Source organism: Ambystoma mexicanum, chromosome 3q (genome assembly GCF_040938575.1).
Source record: "Ambystoma mexicanum isolate Mex_15411 chromosome 3q, UKY_AmexF1_1, whole genome shotgun sequence".
NCBI lineage: Eukaryota > Metazoa > Chordata > Amphibia > Caudata > Ambystomatidae > Ambystoma > Ambystoma mexicanum.
In genome coordinates, this window is record NC_090926.1 from 70,667,037 (window position 1) to 70,690,512 (window position 23,476).

At 47.1% G+C, this 23,476-nt stretch overlaps 1 protein-coding gene across 3 annotated transcripts in view; it reads left to right on the top strand.

Moving 5' to 3' along the window:
- The window catches only part of LOC138582145 (alpha-tectorin-like), a 402,447-nt gene that overhangs the window by 320,063 nt on the left and 58,908 nt on the right, over positions 1-23,476 (top strand). For all 3 annotated transcript variants that reach the window (XM_069653169.1, XM_069653171.1, XM_069653170.1), the window contains exons 8-9: positions 2,756-3,159; positions 19,606-20,170. In XM_069653169.1, the coding sequence (XP_069509270.1) occupies positions 2,756-3,159; positions 19,606-20,170 (969 nt within the window). The remainder of the gene's footprint in view (positions 1-2,755; positions 3,160-19,605; positions 20,171-23,476) is intronic.

Here is a 23,476-nt window from a genome sequence, read left to right on the forward strand (position 1 = left end):
GGCTGTCCCGAGATGATGCTTTATATGTTGAAGTTGCTCTATGAGGACAATCGAGTCCAGGTGAGGTTGAGCAGTGGAGGGGCCACTACAGCCCTGGTGCCCACTGTTAAAGAGGTTAAGCAGGGTTGGGTATTGCCCTCACTCCACCCTCCCCGTTTAACCTGTATTTAGGGGATTTGCCTACTAGGCTGCAAAAAGTATACAATTGCCCCTCCACCCCCCCAAGATTGGTAGGAGCCATGTCGTGTGCGTATCATATGCCGACAGCCTGGTTCTTTTTTATCACATTGTTGCGCGGATGGGAAGGACTGTCAAGGAACTCTGGTCGCATGCAGACAAGAACAATCTGGTAATAAACATGGGCAAAACTAAAATCATGACTTTTACTAGCAGGCCTATCAATGAGCCCAATCTAGTATTATCTGCTGTATGAATGGAGTATGAGGAAAGCTATCCCTATTTGGGTATTGCGATTAGCGCAGCCAGAGGTTATGCCTAAATGATTTCTGTCAACAATAGGAAAACCTGCCAACTCAGTGTCTTCATGGATACATTTGCGAGACAAAAAACGGGAAATAGTTTTGGAAAGCTCTACAAGCAGAGCTTCAGCCTGGCTTTACTTTATGGCATTGAGGTGTTGACACTAAAAAAACTCAAATGGCTAAATGTTCTGGATGGTCAGTTCTGGTTAAACCTTTGGGCCTACCTCCCTGCGACCCTATGGAATTTCTTAGGCTGGAACATGCGTTGATGTCATTAAGTGGACTTGCCCTCAAGAGAGGGGGATTCGTGTATCTTAAAGACAAGCACTCTTCCAAATGATGCCTGTTGCTGTCTGTGAATGGTGCCAATTTAACATCAGAAGTTGGGCATGGGTATTATAGTTTTGAAGAGCTGGAGAGAGAATTATTCAAGGCAACTGGGTGGAATCTGGAAGGAGTGAGTGAGTGTGATTATTACCAGCTTAAGCCACTGTTTGAGAACAAAATATAGAATTGGAACTGGAATCAGAATTATGAACATCTGACCCACTTAAAAAGCTTCCAAGAAGTTAGTAGTGTTGTGCATACATTACTACACAACTTGATTTGTTTTTATCTCTGTCCTTAAATGTCTGTAAATGTGTTCTTTTATTGCAACTATTGATCAACTTCCTGTATTAACAGTCTGTGGCTCTAAGCTTAAATTACCTACAGATAAGAGATGTCGTATTTGCAAAATCCCACATTTAATCAAAACCGCTAAACACGTCATTACGGAATGTAAAATATTGGGCTCATTATACATGTGCAACCTTGGAAAATGTGTGCATAGTTACAAATCGATAAAAGGTCCCATATTTTGGAAATATTGTCTTAACTCGGATTACCAGACTGCACTTTATCAGATTTGCCAGCAAGGAATGTAATTATTTTCAGTTTTTATATGAGTTGATCGAATTGTTTATAGGACAGTTTAATTTTAATTAACTGGTAGTAATTGTATTCATTGTTATTGTTGTACTAAATTGATTCATGAGAATGTGAAAATTTCGTTTTGAATTGAATAACATTAAATAAATAAAACATTTAAAAATATTGCAAACTGTGATGATGAAGCATGTTCAGAGAAAGTTATTTATAATGGGCCCACACACACCTAGATCTACAGCTAGTAAATGAACAAATGTTAAATCAATACTGCCTTTAAAAATAGCAATAGTAAGATAGGTAAAATCATAGGGTTTGCAAGCAAAGCTGTCCACGTTGGTGGCAAGGGGTAGCACTGGGTGGCAAATGTGACTCATGGCTAACCCTAAATGATGTCCTGTTTAGGCCTAATTAATGCCCCTTCTTACGCAGTGCGGTAAAAGACCATTCTGTGTTCATGATCACATAAGAGAATAAGAGAAACAGGTTTTTTTTTTAGAGTGCCTCCCTCTCCAAAGCAAAAATGGCCAGCTACCCCCTCATCTGCAACAAATGATTAAGTCGCACAATGCCTACTCAATAACTTCCAACTTCTTCTTCGCACACTGTCGTGGGAGTTCTGGAACATCCACTTCACGTAAACACCAAACTATGCACCACTACACTCAGAAGAGGTCATTTTGCAAAAATATGTAAATTGCATATGTTTCTACTTTCAGTTTTTGGCATTTGCACTACGAAGGGCGAAAAGCCAGAGTAAAAGGCATGTAGAATCACCTTTACAACGCCTTTCTGCATTTTGTAGTGCAAATTGTGTAAATGATGCCTGCCATTTGGCCAGCTGGCGAGGGGCAGCACCACCATTAAGGCTGAATAGGCAGGCGCTCTCCCCTGCCAGGCAAGCCTACACAAAATAAATGCAGAGATCAGCACCCTCTTCCCCATAGGGGAGAGGGTGCTAATCTCTACGAAAGGCTGCCTGGCAGGGGGGCAGTAGCCCATTGAGCCCGGGCTCGTCGAGGGGGCGTGGCCTAACGGGCCATCAAGACCCCCGCTGTTAGGCCACGCCCTCTCGATGAGCCCCGGCTCGATTTGTAGTGCCACTTAAGGGACTGCAGCTAGGTATGCCGCCCACCCCCAATGGCACCCATTAACAACGCATTATTTAAATATTTCCTCACCCAGGTAAATTATCAGCCCTCTCAACTTGAGTTGAACTGCAGTATTGTAGTGGTGCATCCACTATGTTGATTTCGTTTTATCGCACATAATATGTAGGACACGGGGACTTTTACTGTTACCATTTGAAGACTATCTGATGAAACTCTTTTTTTTCCCTTCCTTAGGGGTGTTTGTACCTCAGAACACCACGTTTTGGTATGAGAATACCTGCCACACAAAGTGCGAATGCACCAACACCAGTCAAGTTATGTGCAAACCTCAGAGCTGCTCACCAGCGGAAGACTGTTTCGCAGCAGCCCAGTTCTTCACCTGCCTGCCAGTTCATCGTCAGACGTGTCTGTCCACTGGAGCCTACCTCTTCACCACCTTTGACGCGCGTTATTTCAAGATTCAAAGGAACTGCACCTACGTTCTATCTCAGTCTTGTTATGACTCCGCCTTGCCTTCCTACCTGGTGGAGGCGCAGAGCGAATATGAAGGAATTCTGGCCAGCGGGGTACATACTGTGAATATCTATGTATACCACACTGGTATAACAATCTATTCTGGGAACATTGGACCTGTCTTGGTGAGTTATTTATGATGCCAGTTTTATCTGTATTCATCAAAAGGTGTATTACAGTCAGGGATTTAAGTGGGCAGGGGCTATGCACGGCAGCGCCTGGCAGTCTCCAAAAAGTTGTCATGAGTTGGGGTTCTGCCAGGTCTCCTTCACTGGGCCTAATTTGCCCCCAACACTTCATGAGCAGTTCTCAGCTCAGTCAGAGAGGCAGGCGCATTGTACTGATTCCTTTTGCTGCATCCGCCACTCCTTTTGTTTCTTAATCCCAGGTGCTGTCCCCTCCAGGCAGCCATTTCGTGAGGCAGCAATGACTATTTGTTGGTTGGGCAGAAGCTGACAGAGATGCTTGCATCAGTGTTGTGAAAAGCCTGCCTGCAGGGGTCGACGCCACAAATTAAGAATCAAAAGGAGAGGGAGGTGCATCAAAATGAATTTGCCCACATCTCTAATTTTTATTAGATAAAATAGGCAACTCCTTCACCATGCCCCCTGCCAGGGCCACTATTGAATTCTCACTGCACTAAAAGCACTGATTACAATTCTGATACCACAGTAAGGCGTGCACACATCTGAAGTGGTACTAAGAGCAGTCTAAAGTAGCTTGCTGCAAAAATGTGCCCAGACTTTGGCCCTCATTACAAGTCAGGCGTTAAGGGTTTAACCGGGCCGTTGTCGCCGTTAACCCTTAACGCCTGATTCACACTTTAACGCCTGCTTTCCAAGGCGCTAAGCGACCTTGGTGCTAATTACAGCACCGTAATTTACGGTGCCATAATTAGCGCCTTCCCCATCCCCATTATGCCCTATGGGGCAAAATTGGGAATGGGGAAGGGCAAATGGTGAATGGGGAATTACCGCCCCACTCACCTTGGAATGGGGCGGTAATTCCGCCATCCACCATGGCGGAGTCGGTGAGTTACCGGCATGGACCATGGTGCTAATAGCACCATGGTCCACCGCCTGACTCGTAATGAGGGCCTTTGATGTGAGTGAACGGACATAACATTAGCATGTTCTTGCCTCTGTGCTTCTTTGTGGCAATATTTCCACTGGGAATACTGCCATACTCGTTATCGTGCCTGCCACCTGTCTGGGGTAACTCCACTTGATTATGAGTGATGTCACATGTTGACAGTCCTCCTTGATGGACTCCATGTGGGACTTGAAGGATTTACCACAGACTGGCCCTCATTACAACCCCGGCGCTAAACCATGACGCTATTAGCACCATGGTTGGTGCCAGTGTTGTAACGAGTCCGCCATGGTGGAATGGGGAATTACCGCCCCACCAACCTTGGAATGGGGTGGAAATTCCCCATTTCACCATGGCGGATCCGGTAAGTTACCAGCGTTAACCATGGTGCTATTGGTTAACACCGGTGTTGTAATGAGGGCCAATATGTTGATTTCTTCGCCTTCGCAGTCCACAACAGATTCAGCCGTTCAACCCCAATTTATCACCTGCAATTGACACAATGGCACCACACAAGTAAAGTGAAAAACGTGATACTCTTCGTGTACATCTGACCTCAGCTTCTAGAAATGAACAATCACACAGCGGGCTATACCTGACATTGCACCCCAGCACAATCTTATAGAAAACATACACCAATGCAATAGTCTAACCCAAAGCAACTCACTAGCCACTGGACTCCCACCCAATTAACTGAAAGAAGCCTGTCTTTCTGAAAAAACTCCCACTAGTTCTCCCCCTCCCCCCCCCCACCTTAGTTCCTGTGCCTCTGTCCCTTTTCCTTTTCCCTAATCGGACATTCTGCCTGTAATCTGTTCTTCTTGCATCACTTTTCTGAATGTATGACTGTTTCCATACTAGGGTTGATTGTAGGGTAGTTCTCTATTAGGATAAGAAAATATGAATTTTCTAAAGAACTATAACATGTGAATTATATTTGGAGGAACGCTTTGATTTGCATGAACTTGGCCAGCCTTCTCTTTATGATGTATCATAGTTGAGGGTCTTTATGAATTACTACAGGAATGTCAGTGATAATCTGCCACCTTAAATCATCTCTTCAGGTCAAGATGAAATTTAGATGCAGAGCGAGTTTGGTTGATGATGCTACAATATTGCTCGCTTCATCCACATTATGAATCATTGATGTTAAATGCCATACATTTACAAAATTATTAAACACAATTCAAGGAATATGTTCAATTATTAGGAGGCCATTGTATATAATTAAAACATAACAAGGAAACGGTCATGCATCATTGTTAGCCTGCGCAATTTAGAGTAGTGGACCTGTGAAATTATATGTTTTGTAAAATCAAAAATAATATGAAATAATCACAATGGGCCTCATTACGAGTTTTTACTACTCACTCCTACTTTCCCTTTACGCTACCCTCTTCCAATCTCTCCTCCCACCCCTACTATGCTGCCCTCTAAGCACTATTACTCTCTACACTCCACCATACCATTACTGTCCTCTTCCCATTGCACTCCCCTCCCCTCTCCACGACACCACCACAGCCCTCTCTCCTCTACACTACTCTCCACCCACACATTCTCTCACAGTCACTCTCCTTTCACTGCGCCAGTCACCTATTCCTTCACTCACTCACTACTCTTGCTCTGTAGGTTTCTCTCACACCCCTTACATGCACACTCAAATCCAAGTTACAGTCCTTCCCACCAACCAATACCTCACCTGGCACACTCCTTCGGCAGCTCTCCTCCACACTCCTCTGCATCTTACATCCTCCACCTGGTCAGGGCAGCTGCTAGCTTGCTTTTTTTCACAGGGGCCGGCTACATAAATTGAAATCCTCGCCCCCTCTTGTATGAGCGTCCACCATTGTTTGGTAATGGTGACCCGCTCTGAACAAATTTAGCTTGGATAATGGCCTTGGTTTATCTAAGCGGTGTGTCCAGTTCCCATGTTCGCGGCAGGATTGCGCGGAGCATCCAGATGGTTTTTTGAGATGCAGACCATTCCATGGTTGTGCTGTTTCAAGAATCCCATCAGAATATGCACCCCACTACAGCCCATGACTCTGGATGTTATCCATTAGCTGACATATAATACGGCAATAACAGTGTCGGGGTGCAACATCATGGAATGACCTTCCCCCATGATATCACCATTATTGCTTATAGTTGACTCCAAAAACAAGTGGATGATAACACAAAAGAGAAAGGGGAGAAATGTTCACGCTTTGGTCAACAAAGGAGTAGGGAGAGAGGGTTGGTGTGGTGGAGTGCCAGTAGGACAGGCAACGGAGGAAGAGGTAGGCGCAAAATGGTGCACTGCGGTGCGCACACAGATAATTCCCACATTCCAAGCCATCTGACTGTGCGTCATATCCAGAGTGCTAGTGAACAACAGTGTGGAAAGGGCAGATCCCCGCTGAGCTCCATAAAGAACGCTGCCCATCAGCCACACATATGAAGCAATGGCCACCTCTTAGTTCCCTCCCGACAGGAAGAAGTAGATTCTTTCAAGCCCAGTTCCTGAAGAAGGCCCCGGAACCAACCATGATTAGTGATGTCAAAGGCTGCTGACAGTCCCAATATGACAAGGTCTGAAATACAGCCCATGTGCATGGCCATTATACAATTATCCACCACACATCCCTGTGCAGACTAGGGCAACCCCCTTCTATGACTGACTCTAAAGCTGCACCCTGGCCTCGTTTGTGTGTTAACCTATTTTATTTCCACATGTTCTCACAGGAAAAGGATTGGGCTTGCTGAACATGTGTAATATGGGGCCACTTTGAACATCATTTCCAGGGTCTCTTTTGGTTCCCTGTCCACCCCTATTCTGAAGCCACATGAATGGCTAGGCTAAGGCCAGTATGGATACTCCAAATATTAAGCTTAAGGAAACAATGGCATTCCCTGCAGCACTCGGTTCTAGGAAGTGTAATGGCCACACAGTCTGGGAGAACCAATCTGTGTACCATTCAGAAAATGTCACTCCTCTTGGCAATAAAACACTTTTCATTTTTTTGAATAAAAGATTGTGCTTTTGTTCCCCCCATTGAGACACTCCCTGGGCTATCTGGTAGAGATCCTGGGTTTTTTTTCACATGAAAATGATAACAAGCTGCAATTTCAGAACACATGTTCCTAAAAATGACAGTATGCTGGCTTTAAACAAACCAGAGCTGTCATTTCATGGCTCTTTCGGGGACCAAGAAAAGATCCCTTTGAGGTGAAATGGCCCCACATGGTGCAGCCTTGACATAAGCTATCATTGCCACCAACCAGAACCTGCCATAATCGCTAGTGGGGTTATTCGACTAGTGATATAAAGGGGCACTTTGAGGCCATAAGGGCTTCCCAGGCAGTATGTCCCCCAGTGAGACCTGGGTGGAACTCACTGAGGACAAATGGTCAAGGCATTACATAAAAAATGAGAAAGTTCCCAATGGCTACCAAACTGGGGACTTTCTACCTAAGAATATTTAATAGTCACGTGAGATTATAAGAAAAGACCATATGCATTGATCTGTTTATAGGAATGACCTAACGCTCACACTTGAATGGTCTGGTGAACTTGTGTAGCACTCGCTGGCCTATACAAATGTCCTCTTTTCACTTTGGACGGTGGCTTTTCCGCCTTTGACTTTCTTAAGGAGTTTTGTTATGTTATCTCTTTTTGGCCAAATGCATATAAAACTATGGTCTTGGCAGGGGCACTATTTTATTGTTTAAAGCGCAGCCCTAGTTCGAGAGCAGCGGAGATTAGCCTTTCATCTTTTAACAGTATTGCAGTACTGTGAGTTGAGGTATGTGCATCCATTGGGATTAGTCATTGGTCAGATGTTGTTGAATTAGCCATGTTTTGAGAGATTTGTGAAGTTGGATAATTGTGGGGACATTCCACGCTGATAGCAGGATTCAGTTGCAGAGGGTGGCTGCGTGACAAGAGAATGATTGTTTACAGATCCTCTCCTTGCAGGCAAGCTGTGATTCAAGCTGGTTGGTTGATTTGCTGTGCTAGGAGAATTTACACCAGATATGTGGGGGTTGGCCACCAGGTACGCTGGTGTGTACTCTACACGATGCATAATTGGAGGGCACTCATACCAGACAATCTCTTCAGTTTATTGAAAACACCTTTCTGAAGCCTAACTGGGTGCAGCTGAAGGACCTCAAAACTTCTGGGTCACCTCTAGTTTGTTGCACAATCCTGGATTCACCATGCATACCTTTCGATGGTTATGCTCTGACTCTGTCTTTTAGCATCGTACCAGGAGTCCCGCTGTGAACTCTTATTAGTACATTGTTAATGGATTACTCAAGGGAAAATTATTTACAAATAAATAAAAACAAAACTAAAGTCATGCTATGTAAAAAGTCCACACGTCAATCTGCTGTTAAATGGCAAATAATAAATATGAAGTTTGAAAGTACTGTATCTTATCCCTGCTTGGGTGTTCTAATGGCCGCAGAGAAATCGTGAACAATGGACTTGGATTCTAGACAGACAGCCTTCCCGCAGAGGGCAGGTGTAATCAGGAAATGTCTTCTGAAATATGGAGGTTTTAGTTATAAGGGCCTTTTACTCATCTATAATCAGAGTCTTCTCCCTTGCCTCCTCTATGGAGTGGAGGCAAATCGGAGGTTGACATTGGATTCCTTTAATAAATTAGAGGGCATTTTTGGAAGAAAAATGTTCGGTCTATCCAGTTCGGTTTGCATTCGAACTATTAGACTAGAACTTGAGATCACTTCCATAAAAACAACAGCCAAAATCAAAATCATCTTATTCTTCCCCCAATCACTTTTGCAAGACAAATTACCAATAAGAAAATTAGATATTATGAACTCTGTGGAATGCCCTCCAATTAAGGGGGTAATTCATAGAATTCAGCATACAAGTGGCGCACGCAGCTGGCGCACAGTGTGCGTGTGCGGCAGTCTGTGCCAGCCGCATGCGCCAAAATCCATTTCCGCGCACAGTGTATTCATGGATTTTAACATCCATAACCAGCCGTGGCGCAGAGTAGCGCGGCAACCTGCAGCAGCGCCAGTTATGCCCCCAACCCCTCCCCGTGCGCCATGAACAGCGCACAAATCCCGTACATGGCGCACAGGCCAGCGGACCAGCAAACAGCTCCCAAACCACGAAAACGTCTGTAATAATCCCAGCGCACACCTCCCAATACACGTACCCCGCTGCGTGTGAACTTTCACACGCGATTGGCCCTGTGCGAGAGGGGTTTGTGTATTTCGGGGGTGCACGGGAACTTTCACACGCGATTGGCCCTGTGCGAGCGGGGTACGTGTATTTCGGGGGTGCGTGGGAATTTTGACATGCGATTGGCCTTGTGCGAGCGGGGTACGTGTATTTCGGGGGTGCGCGGGAACTTTCACATGCGATTGGCCCTGTGCGAGGGGGGTATGTGTATTTCGGGGGTGCACGGGAACTTTCACACGCGATTGGTCCTCTGCAAGTGGGGTACGTGTATTTTGGGGGTGCGCAGAAACTTTCACACGAGATTGGCCCTCTGCGAGCGGGGTACGTGTATTTCGTGGGTGCGCGGGAATTCTCACATGCAATTGGCCCTGTGCGAGGGGGGTATGTGTATTTTGGGGGTGCACGGGAACTTTCACACGCAATTGGTCCTGTGCAAGTGGAGTACGTGTATTTTGGGGGTGCGCAGAAACTTTCACACGCGATTGGCCCTCTGCGAGAGGGGTACGTGTATTTCTGGGGTGCGCGGGAACTTTCACATGCGATTGGGCTTGTGCGAGCGGGGTAAGTGTATTTTGGGGGTGCACGGGAATCTTAACACGCGATTGGCCTTGTGTGAGGGGGGTACGTGTATTTCGGGGGTGCGTGGGAACTTTCACACGCGATTGTCCCTGTGTGAGCAGGGTATGTGTATTTCAGGGGTGCGCGGGAACTTTCACACGCGATTGGCCCTGTGCGAGCGGGGTACGTGTATTTCGGGGGTGCGTGGGAATTTTCACATGCGATTGGCCCTATGCGAGCGGGGTACGTGTATTTCGGGGGTGCGCGTGAACTCTCACACGCGATTGGCCCTTTGCGAGTGGGGTACGTGTATTTCAGGGGTGCGCCGGAACTTTCACACGCGATTGGCCCTTTGCGAGCGGGGTACGTGTATTTTGGGGGTGCGCGGGAACTTTCACACGCGATTGGCCTTGTGCGAGCGGGGTACGTGTATTTCGGGGGTGCACGGGAACTTTCACACGCGATTGGCCTTGTGCGAGCGGGGTACGTGTATTTCGGGGGTGCGCCAATGAATTGACAGTGTGTGTTCTCCCAGGTGTGCCCTCTCCACCTCCCCAGGGCCTGCAGGCAGACCCCAACACAGGGGTACACACTGCACCCCTGGCCATGCCCCACAGGCAGCCCATCCACCCTGGCGAAGCCCCCAGCCAGCCCACATGTCACCACGCACAAGTGAGCACTGAATCATGTCCCCCAGCATCCCCATCCACCCAGCAGTGAGGGGCACCTGCCAGCAGGCCCCGACTCATGTCCCCCAGCACCCCCACCCACCCAGCAGTGAGGGGCACCTGCCAGCAGGCCCCGACTCATGTCCCCCAGCACCCCCACCCACCCAGCAGTGAGGGGCACCTGCCAGCAGGCCCCGACTCATGTCCCCCAGCACTCCCATCCACCCAGCAGTGAGGGGCACCTGCTAGCAGGCCCCGACTCATGTCCCCCAGCACCCTCATCCACCCAGCAGTGATCCAGATCCTCTTCCGTCCTTCATTGTTGGTGCATGAACTTCCAAAGAGGGCATCATAACGCCCCAGGACTTGCTCCACCAGGATACCAACTTCTGCAGCAGTGAAGCTGGTAGCCCTCTGCCTCTCTGACTGGGGGTTGCCAGTGGTGCCAGATGGTGTTGTGTCCGACATGGCAACCCCCGAGGCAGGTGTGGGTGGGCTACTGGGTCCTGGGGCTGGGCTGTGGAGCAAGATGGTACACCAGTCGGGAGTCTACTGTTCCAGCAGGGGTGATCACAGCAACTGGACCCCTGCAGATGGCTGATGTGCAGGCACCAAATAGCAGGGCACATGGCCAGCAGCAGATGGCAGGTGGGAGCATGCTCGGGGCTCTGGAGGGCAGTAATTCGGCCTTCTGGGCAGGAGTGTGGTCTTCCGTGTGTTGTTGCGTGGCCAGCTTGATACGGAGTGATTTAGCACGAGAAAGCGCGTCTGTGATGTTACGTGCACAGCGTTTCCCACAACACGGGTACATTGTGAATAAGCATGTGAGAATAATGCACGTCAGCATGCTATTGGAGGAAAGGGCCTTAGCGCGTATGCGCGTCTGTGACATTGCACGTGTGGGCAGGATTAAAAGATATGTGTAGGACGCCATTTCCTTGTACGTGCTTTTTTGTGGAGAGTGAGCGGATGATTCTTGTACTTCTTGTCGGTTCACGCGCGATTACTTCACAATGTTTCCAGTTCGTACTCCCTGTTGCCTCAGACTGCATTCTTTTCTTCTTTTGGCGGGGGTGTTGCCAACGCACACATGTGCTTCTTTTTCACATTCTTTTTCAAGGCAGACAGTGAGTCGCGCACGTATTTTCCAACTGTGGTTGCCCCCGTGTGTTGCGTACCCCTTCAGAGGTCATTGTAGTCTGCGTGTAACACGGGTACGCTTATTTTTGTGTTTATAGGTGCCACAGCATAGTGCGGGTTCTTTTTTCCACGCACGTGGTCTACCAGGGGTTGCGTGCACGTGTCATTTTGTTTTTGGGTTGCCTGTGCATTGCGTGACCCGTCATCTTCCCCCAGGGGTCACAGACAGCCTTGCTAGAGCACTAGGGTACGAATTCCATCTGGTACCCTACCCCTTTGACCCCAATTGCTCAGGACAATTGTTTACTGCAACTCCCATATGCACAACAACATCAGTGCCACGGTTGGGAGGCGACCAAGCAGTAAGGGAGGCAAAGGTGGCCAACCTCAAAGAGGTAGGCATGGTGGGCGCGGTAGGGGACGTGGCCAGGATTTGCAGGGTGCCTCTAGAGCCCAGTGTGTGGAGGACCAATCGGGGCCACCTATACCCCCCCCCCATGGTTGTGGGAAATGTAGCTGACACCATCCCAGGCCAGCCCTTGTTGGACCGGCCCATTTTGTCAACTGAACCGGCACAGGATGACTCCCAGGCTGACTTCCAGGTCACCAAGTCTAAGCCACCTGTGGCGGTGAAAGTTGCTGTTACCAGGCCACATGGATCTAGGGCAGCAATGTCATCTGCTGCCCCAAGTAGCCATGGTGAGGAGGCTGCAGGGGCAGCTGCAGCTCAATCCACTCCAGCTCTGAGTCTCCCAGCCGGGATAGTGTCGGTCCAGGTCCATCACACCGATGTTGGCCCTGCCAACATCACCCTGCAGTCAATGCCTGCACCAAGACCTTTGGTCATTGTGCATTCGCAAACTTCAAGTACCCAGTCCCCCTGCACTTCTGCCCCTACTAACCAGAGCGATCTAAGCCACTCAGGATCCGCACCACCTTCCAAGAAGAAGAAGAAGGGTGCTCTTGCACTAAAGGCTGAGACCCCAGACACGGCTACACACTCAGGCACGTCAAGTAAGCCGCGAAATGGTGGTGACTGCAGGCTGCAACACTACGCCTGCTCAACGTAGGGCCCACTGGCAGACCATTGCACACCACATTAGTGCCCTTGGATTTGTGAGGCGCACAGCTGATGATTGCTACAAGCGGTGGAATGACCTGAAACGCAGAGCCAAGAACAAGCTGGCTTCCAATCATGCCTCTACTCTGGTGACTGGCGGTGGGTCTCCCCCAGAGGATGACCAACTCACTGAACATGAGTCTGTTGCTGGAACCTTCGTCACAGAGGAACAGATCCAAGGCGTGGGAGACCTACCAGATTATGAAGCATTGTCCGGTGAGTGCCCATGCATGTGTGTGTTATCCATGTGTATGTTGCTTGGGTTATGTGTTGTGACTGAGTGCCAGGTGAGGGTGTGTACTCCTGAGTGGCATAGGTCACCCATGAGCTTCCTCCAAACCATTCACCGGCCTTGGATTTGGGTATGACAGTAACCCTTCTGACCACAGTAGCCAATTAGCACCACATTACTGCAGTTGCCCTTGAACTGTCATCTTGCAACAACATTGTTCAAAGTTTTCAGTGTTTGTTCTGGCTAATTGTTTCAATCCTCCCATTTTTGCAACACATTTTTCTGCCCTACTGCCACATACGTGACATGCTTCTGTCATAGATTACACCCCACAATGGCCCACATGTATTACCTTGTTATGGGAATGATTTGACCATTCAGGCTGATTGAATAAGGGCCTGCTCACATTAATGTTTGGGGCCTTTTTGAATGTGGAACATGACTGTTGTTTCCTGTCTTGTTGAAGTGACCAACCATTGGTGTATCCATCTGCCTGCCATCACTGTATAATTGTTTAACTGGATGTGTTGCAGTGTGTGGCACATGCATATTTTGTTACACTATTTTGAATTTTTCATCTCATCATGTCCATCTCACATGGATGGGTGACAGTACTCATTCACTAACATATGGCTGTACTGGCATGTGTCATGTATGTGTATTGGACATGCCACTCACAGGCTAATGTGTGATGCTAGTGCTATCCAGCATGCAGCAAATGTGTTGCTTTTCCATCTTGGAGTCCTCAGTGTCTGCTTTTTACCTCCCCTTCCAACTCATTGACAGTGCATGCATGGCAGGGTTATAGTCATGTGGGACATGTGTTATTCATGTACTGGATCTCTGGCTTGTCAGGCCTATGTGTGTGCTATGGTGCTCATGCCTGTTTCCATTTGTTGTCTTTCATGTTTATGCAGGTGATGACGCACTTGATGCTGTTGAGTTAGAGGAGATGGTGCAGACCCAGGAGGAATCTCAGCCACAACCGGGCACCACTGGAGGACGTGGGGTGGTGGTGGGTGAAAACCCAATCCTCCTGCAGTCCACAGGTGTCTCTGGGTACATCTCCGCAGACCTCTATGATTCAGGTGCTGAATCGGACAGTGAGACATATGTGCCATCGCAGGTGAGTGTTTCTGGGAGGGATGCTGTTCTGTCCAACCCACCTGCACCGGGAGTAGGGTCCTCTATGGGGATGTCAGTGTTGGTAACTCCGCCTTTGGCGGTTACGGATGCAGGGTCACACCCCACAACATCTGATCATGTTCCTGGGCCAGCAGATCAGCAGGGGAATGCAGTCCTGCAGCCTCAGGCAGTGCCAGCCCAGCAAGGTACAGATCGCCTTGCCCCAAATAGGTGTGGTGCCTACTGACGCGGTGGCCGTGCGCCACTAGGCAATACTGTATGGGAAAACTCCATGTACGGTATAGCAGCACAACAGGGAGCATCGTGTGAAATGATGGCTCAGGTAATGGATAGGGTGGCCACTTCCATTCTCCCCCCTGAAAGGCAGATGGAGCACCAACAGCAGGCAACAGACTCCATTTGCCAATCACACAGGGAGGACATGTTGGCGTCCACCAGGGGCCGACGGGCGGCACTGTAGACTCTGCGCAAAGCCATATCTGTAGTCACAGGGAAGCCCTGAGGTTAGAACACCATTTCCTCAGGGAGACTCTGGGTGAACTTGAGGCTTCCCGAAATTTTAGGTCAGAACAGCAGCTGGAGGAGCTCACACGTTCACTCTCAGCAGAGCTCCAGGCAACCCGTGCGGAGATCCGGGCATCACGACAGGCTATGCAGGTAGAAATGTGGGCTACCCGTGAGGTGCTGCATGGGGATCTCCGCACCGTCATCCTCCAGAACGAAACCTTCCATGCTTGCATGCTTGCTGCCATGGAGGGCCATACTAGGGCTTTGCGTGGGCTGCCTCCCATAGCACGGCCACCTCCTGATGTAGCAGCAGAGGGTGAAGAGAGCGACAGCAGTTCTGCCACATTAGCGTAGCCGTGCAGGCCATGAGCCCATGGAGGTATTTTTTTTTCTCAACATCCACACAGGTGGGTGTTGGGGTGCACCCTGTCCTCGAACCTCCTGGGTGTCCCCCCCCCCCCCTGGTCCGCCACTTTTGATTTTTTTTTTTTACAGTGTGTTGCCTTGTGTGGCTCCCGTGGGCATCCACTGTGTATTCCAGCTGGGCACATGCAGGCTTGTCCTATCTTTGGGTTAGATGCTTGGGTTCTTGATACACACACCCCTCCTGCTTCCCCTTTCCATGGGCTTGCAAAGGATTTGACCAAGTGACAGTAACTTACACAGTGGCATTGGGCTCCCATGAGCTGTGTGGGCAGTCTGTAGTCAAAACTGTGTGTACATCCCTAGTGGGGATTGTTGTTGGATTGAACACTGCATGGTGTATTGATATGTGCTTGTGCATCCATGTCTTTCTCCTTATTCACATGTACCTTCTTCATGTCTTCACAAGGCCGTCTCCTTTGCAGATGCAGTTCATGTTGCATGCAGTACACTGACACATTTGCCTGACAGCAACACTCTGCAGTTGGAAGGGGTCGATATGCTGGCTTTGTCAGGTTGTGAGACTTGCACTACTTTGATTTTGTACTGTCGTATTTTGACACTGTTTCATCCTGTGTTGCTGTTCTGTGTTTCTGGTAAGTATTTAGTCATGTGTGCTGTTTCTTATTGATTACTGGGAGCATATTGTCTGTGGCCTGTTTACATTTGGGACAGTGCCCTTTGTGACACTTGTGTCATGTGTTGTGCATTCATTTTGTTGCTTTCACATTGCATGACATGTGGGTAGCTGAGATGGGGAGGGGTTCGGTGACATGGCACTATTTTCATGTTGTATTTTTCAAGGGGTAGTCATTCATGCAGCATGAATGTGTGTATTTTTGTCACACAGCATTGGTTGTCTTTAAGTAGGTAGGGATGCACAAAATGTAACACTTCCAGGTGTCCAATCTCAGGCTGGTATGGTTGTGACAGTTGACTGTCCCTTATGTCATCATCATTGATTGTCAGCTGGTATGTGCCAGGCCTGTGTGCACTCCGCAGGGGTAGGATTTTAGGTGAAGTAATTAGCCACCAGCTGCGTACGGGTTGCCTCACCACGTGCCCTTTCACCTCCCATGCGCAGCGGCCGTGCATGTGGTTGGGGATGTGGGGGCACCACCATGTCCACCCGCAGGCCCCGGAGGCTTGCAACGTTGTGCAGGACACATGCTGCCACTATGATCCTGCACACTACTGGGGACGCGTATAGCAGCTGCCCCACCAGAGCGTCAAGGGAGCGAAAGCGTGACTTGAGCACTCCAAATGTGCGCTCCACTATGCCCCGGGTTGCAATATGGGCTGTGTTGTATCTTACCTCAGGTGGTGTGGTGGGGTTCCAAATTGGCATCATCATGTGGGTGCTCAGAGGGTAGGCACTGTCCCCTGGGGAGGTGATGATGGATATCATTAGTGGGGTTGTGACATTACTCAGTATCTGACATGCATGCATGTGCAGAGGCATTTATACTCACCAAGCAGCCATGTATCGCCATGCCGCCCAGCTTCTAGGTCCCGGTTTAGGGGTGACATTCTGAAAATGAAACTATTATGGGTGGACCCTGGATAGTTGGCATATACTGAGGTGATGATTCCCTTGGCATCACATACTACCTGCATGTTGATGGAATGCCAGTGCTTGCGGTTTCTATAGATGTGCTCAGTTTCCCTGGATGGACGTAGAGCCACATGGGTGCAATCAATGGCACCTAGCACTTTGGGGAAGTGTGCCACCCTGTAAAAGTCCTGGATGGCAGCCTGCCTTTCTGCAGGTGTTCTGGGCATGCATATGTGCCTGCGGACTGAGGAGCGTGCAGTCATGATGGCCAACACCTAGTGGCCAAGAAGTGCAGTACATTGAGCACCTTTTCCAAGGGGCTCAGTGCTTGGGAGCACAGGGTGGGTGATGTGAGGTCATCCTCCCACTCACTCACCAGGTTGAGTATTATGTGTGGTGGAAACCTGTACCCCCCATACACCTGGTCATCAGGCATTCCAAAAAGGCTGGTCCTGGGTGTAAAAATCCGGGGCCTGGCTATCCTCCTCCTCCTGCTGTGTCACACAACCACTGCTGCGAGGAATGGTATATTCATCGTAGCGTCTGAGCTTGTTTGTTGTTTGCGCGCACTTTTATATTGCGCGGGGCCGCATACGCCTGCTTCCTGCTGGCGTATGTTTTCCCGGATTAGCGTGTATTTTTTGGCGCACGCGTTTCCCCTGTTCGATTCCATGAATATGTGTTGTAGGCGCGCGTGTGGGCGTTGCGAGCATTTACCTCCTGTACTTCCCCCGTAACGCCCACATCTTCACACGTTGTTCCCCATTCCGCGTGTTACACCCCGTGTTCCACCCACTTTTGTTGTGTGCGCTGCACTATGTGCGCTTTCGCTGTGCGCGTAGTGCACGCCGTTTGATGATGTGTGCGCCCGCGTGCGCCACCCACGATTTTAGCGCACATCCCAGGATTTACACGCGCACTGACTTCCATGAATCGAAGTGCGCGGCTTTGGCACGCTTGCGCTGCGATTTTCAAGCTTGCGCTGCCATTTTCCGCGCACATTAATTCCATGAATCAGCCTTAAAATCACTAGTGACAGGTTTAGTAGGACAAATAACCTCACTAAAAAAATGGGTCTCGGTCCAGATGTTTGTTGTGAAAAACCGATGTTTGTTGTGAAAAACCTAAAAAAGATGCAACAGAGCAGGTGAAAAAGTGGGATTGTGGTAAAAATATTGTTGAGGTGCAAAAAATATAAAAAACCCTCAAGAAGATATAACATCCACATATATAGAGAATGACCCCCAGCAATATTTCATTAATTTCCCCTCTCTGAAGCTGAGAAGGATTTATCTACTTCTCTGTCTTAACCCCATGCCCTGCCTTGCCACACTATCTGTGACTAAGCTATGATTAGAAATTGAAGACATCGATTTGAATTATGAAAACTTGAAAATGACCTACAATTTTTACAATCGTACTTAATAGGAGTTATTTGCACTTATGTTTTTAAAACCTTATTAATTTGTATGCACTTGAGGTACTAATATTATGATGTATTGCACTATGAAAGTTATACCTTGTTTCTTTTATACATAAGTTATTAAGTGTGGAAAGTTTAACTAAATCACTCTAAGAAATAAATAAATATAAAAGTAAGTATTACAGAGAATCTTTGGTCCCAAGTGGCCGACTGTGAAGGAACCATGGATATTACTTGTTACAAGCCACTTACCACCCTGCAAGCATGTTAAGCAACCATTGGCAGAGCTAGGTCTTACAGTCAGTGGGCCACTCCTGACCATTGTATGCTTATGGGATGGCGAGGTCAAGTCACAACCATGGCCGTGGTGGGACTCTGTATCTAGAGAGAGGCTTTCAGGTTGTCTATAGTCAGCACTATTCTCTGGTCCAAGAACCAATAGATATTAGCTATGCCTTGATGTAGTGATATCACAGGATATCACAGGAAAGAGAAGTGCTCATGCCCATTTGAATACCCCTTATGCAACAACATCAAGTTTGGGAACGTTCCATGTCATTACACAGTGACAGCTGCATGGCCATTGGGGACATAATTCAACATTTCCAACACCATCTTTTTTTCAGTGGTGAGAATTAATTTCGGAATATGATACAAGTCTCTCGTTAACTGGTATATTTCTTTTCATAATATCACATATCGATTTTCAGTCAATGATATCACAATTTCCCTATACAACATCATTTTTTCCATATAAGAGATGTGCATTTCATCCTATGATGTATGCAATATACTATAAGATATCTATTAAGGTATCTATGCTTTATTATATAATATATTGTTTTGAGAATACTACATATTGTTTTTTGTAACATACGTGAGTGTTGGAATTGCTGAATTATGCCCCTATACAAAGAGCTTCAAAAACAATTCTTCATTTCTTCGGCTCTTTCCCAGCCGATACAACTTTTCATATTTCCTCTTTATAGCTTTTCAGGTGCAGTCAGACAAGGGCGACAAGATGGGCTTTGTCCTTAGCCTCTCTGACGGGCATAGGGGATTCAAAAATAAATGACAATATTCTATGTCTAGGATTTATGTTAGAAGCGGCTGCGGAGAAGCAGACACATGCTTCACAAATTACTCCAAAGATCGTCTGCTTAAAGCCTTGGTGTGTGACGCCATGAGCAGGCTTGATGATAAGTCTTTGGGTCGTGGTTTACCTTGCCTAGGTGCTTACAGTTGCACTTCGCGTCATTTAGTTATTGGTTCAACTGTATAGAGTTGGACCATTTTATGTGCTCCTTTTACGTGTTAGTAAAGCTCTTAAGCATACATAATATGTTTGTTATTTTCTGTTGCATGATGCTGTTGATGGATCCGATCTATAAAACAGAATATTTACTGAATGATACTGAAATATCCCTGCATAACATGCAATAGTTACATGAAATGAATACCATTGTTATTTCTGTAAATGCCCATTGTTTTCTCTTACATTTGTTAGATAAATGGCACGTGGTCTATGGTGCCGGCGACTCTTTCTGGGGGAAAGATCAACGTATACCGCAGCGGCCTATCAGTACAGGTCAGTACAGACTTTGGGCTGAAAGTCATCTACGATGGACGTCATCACGTAACCGTCACCTTATTGATGGCCAACAACTATTCCACCTGTGGCTTGTGTGGCAATTCAAACAGTACCCCCTTGGATGCTTCCTCATCTGTGACTCCCATCCTGACTACTTCTCAGCCTTTCTTTGGAGCAAGCGGAAGTGTGGACAATAATGAGCAACGGTGCACAGAGGACGTTGTAGCGCCATCATGCTCTGGACAAAATGTAGCATTGTACAATGGCTCAACGTACTGTGGCATAATGTCCGACACAGCTGGTCCCTTTGCCTCTTGCAATGCAGTCCTGCACCCAGAGACCTTTGTGATGAGCTGCATATATGACCTCTGCACAAGTAGTGGTAACCATTCAGTGCTGTGCCTGTCCATAGCCGTCTACATGGCTCAGTGCCAGGCCCTAAACATCACTGTTGGCCAGTGGAGGATATCCACCCTCTGTGGTAAGTTTTACTATATACTTCAAATATTTCATATACAACGCTGAGCAGGAAAGGTTTATTGGATTTCCATATGGTGTACCAAACTCAAACAAGATTATACATATCATAAAAAAAAACATTAAACACAGTTACATTGAACATCACATCACACATGTTTACCACAAAATGTAGCTTGTGATATCTGCCCTTATTAAGATATACCCGCAGTATAGTGTGTTTCACTGAGTATGTTATGTGCTTGAGTTGGTGATTTCTACTGTATGTTCTCTTGGACTGGAGCCAGTGCGTCAATAGGGCAATGTCTGAACGGCCATCTTGACCAGCCAGTGTGGGCTGATGATTCATTGTACCAATGTAAGACTGTTTGATGAATCAATGAACAGTGCAGATGGTAGCTTTGTGCATTTTCAATGGCCAGTGGGCTTAGAAAATGCACCATTTGTCACAATGTTCCCCAACACTGCACCACAAAGTAGTACTTCAAAGGTTTTTCATGAAAAGTCAAGTGTGGAGAAACTGAATTCTTGGCCATATTTCCCTTTTTTTCCCCACTGCAACCTACGAATAGGCATCATCTGCAACCTTGTGATCGTGCCAATAGGGCAATCACTTACAGACTAGAAGGCCTTTCCAACAACCGACATATCAGCCATTAACCACATGGCTTTTGCAACTCTTTTCCGAAACATTCTCAAATACCAGCGATTTTTGCTGGAGATAATTCAGGTGCCCCACAGGCAAACTTGTACTTTGCCGGTGCGGTAAGGTTTTAATAAATGGAATTACGGGCATGTTATTACCACACCGGCAAAGTCATATTGATGCCCATTGTGTCATCCTGAAGATTCCAAATATTTAAAGCACACTCATAAGTTTGATTTCAGTGATCGAAAAATCTGGACTTTCTCGCATTCTTCAAAGATGATTGCAGAGCCAAAGCCCATCTTAGTCCTCCATCACACACAATTTTCCCTAGCCATGGTGAACAAGAAGGTCTATGAAATGGCTGGATGAAGTTCTCAGCCAGTTCTCCGTGATAGAAAGGGTCAAGTAAATAATGGATACTATTGTGAACCGCGACAGAATCTCTACATTTGACCTGCAGCTGACAAGCATACACTGCAGCATAGAAACCGTTGAAGGGCTACTGAAATATAAGTCTGCAGGAATATGTCACAGCACAGTGCAACGAGAGTGGCTTGGATATTGTTGGAAGGCATATGAACTGGAAAAAAGAGATAGAACAACACATGCTTCACATGATGAATGCTAAATGAAGACCACAAGTGCTCTTGTCTGCAGCAAAGGATCAGAAATGTATGCCTTTCTCCAGCCTCCTTTAAACTCTACATCCTCCAGCACTCCCCTCCTATTCTCCTCTCAGTACTCATCTCTCTTGCCACTCTCTGTCAAACTCCTTCCTCCAACTCTTTCTCAGACTTGCCACACTGCCAGACTGATCTGGCTTCTTGTTATAGAAACCTTGGGTGGTGTATTGAAAGATGTGCTTTTTTCTGATTGGACCATGGGTGTGTGGCTTGGAAGGGGACTGACCTCAGCTTATATGAAGTCCTGCCGCCATCTTGGATTCGAGTTGGGCCATGTTTAGACATGGAGTCCTCTTCCCTCTCTCTAGAAGTCATCCTTTTATTGCCTGCATAGATACATTCGGGTGTCACTGTGCCGCTGACCTCTGGTTTGGGAGTCTGCTGTAAGTAAGAATGGAGAAGGGTCTGCAGCATTTGTTCTTCCTCTTTCATTGGGCATTGTAAATAGGAAGCCTTGATAATGCTTGGAGATTGGGGTTCATTTGTGGCTGTGTTCACTTGTTCTGTATGGGTCATCTCTTGGGTGAGGAGGTTTCTCTGTCACCAGTGCTGAGGGAAAACATTATTTCCCCATCTATTAGGGACTCTATGCTGGTGCAATTCTATTCTCTTAAAGAGGGTGGTTTCTGTTCCAAGGTATTTGTGTCTGGCTAGGATTCTAAAATGGTAATCCCAATGTGTTTCCCTGATGTAGAGGAGTCTCCTTACGTTTTAGGTCTATCCCCCTCTCTCTTGGTAGCTGTAGGAGTGCATGGGACTTCTATGATTTCTCCTCTCAGTGACCTTTATTTGAGTAGGAGTAGTGGTAGTGGGGGGTGAACAGCCCTGTGATTGTCCCCTGACTGAGGACCTTGAGAGGGTGGTCTGGGGATCCCCTGTACATCTACGCCTGAATCAGCATCATCTAGCTCAGGGTGGCACCTGACCCCATTGGGAAACCCAATGTTTGTTCTGAGGTTTAGGCAGGAGACTTCATCAAACTATACATTAAGGGTGTGTCAATTTACAGCTACCGTTTTGTAAATCATTACAAAAGCAAAATAGATGTAAAATGCTATTCTGTTTGGATAGCATATTTGTACATGTTTGATTCTGGATTATTAGGATGTAGCTTCTTTTTTTTGTTTAAAGTTCGTAGCATCCAGAATCTGCCTTGGCAAGTATCCTCAACATGGTGTTTGATTGTGTGGGCCTTCAGTCTATTAAAGCGTTCTCACTACATCTAAGTATCATCACTTCCTCATGCAAATGAAGCGTACCCATCCATCCAATGAGAAAACACAGAGGGCCTCATTTGCCAAAGTATTTTTCAAAGGGATGATCCTACTGAAAAATGCTTTGTAAATCAGGCCAATAGTGTCCCAAGGCACCTGACTGACTGTATTGGAATTCTACCCCTTTAATTTATTTGGCGTGTGTATTTACATTAGTAGTAAGTATATAATACGTCGACAGATAATATGTAGAGAGATACACGGGCCTAATTCTGATATCTAACAGCTCGCTGTAAATCCTTTCAGCAAATGAGAGATTTCCATCTCCCAAAGTGGCCCACGCATATTCTGTGGTGGGCGAGAGACTTGGCAAGAGATGTTGTGCAGGTTTGCTTGCAAATTGTGCTTAAAACTGTGTACCTGTTGCAGGCGTTGTGTCAGCAATACATTAAAACACCCTGACCCCTTTCCCCATTGCTGTGAAATTGTTGTCGTCCCTAAGCAGAAAATACATATTCCTTGATTTACAACAGTAGTTCCAGTCTGAGGGTCCCATTCTGAGCTCGTATTAAAAGTAGTGTAGGCAGCAGACATTCGCCCCTCCATTTTCCAGCACCACCATTCTAAAGTCTGTGGAAGAATTCGAGGGGAGATGTCGTGCTTTCCAGCAGAAAAAGCTGCCAAAAATCTATGCTTTTGATATAATGTAAAGATGTGTATACCAGTGGCATGGCTAGCATTTCTTAAAAGACTGCCACTTTTCT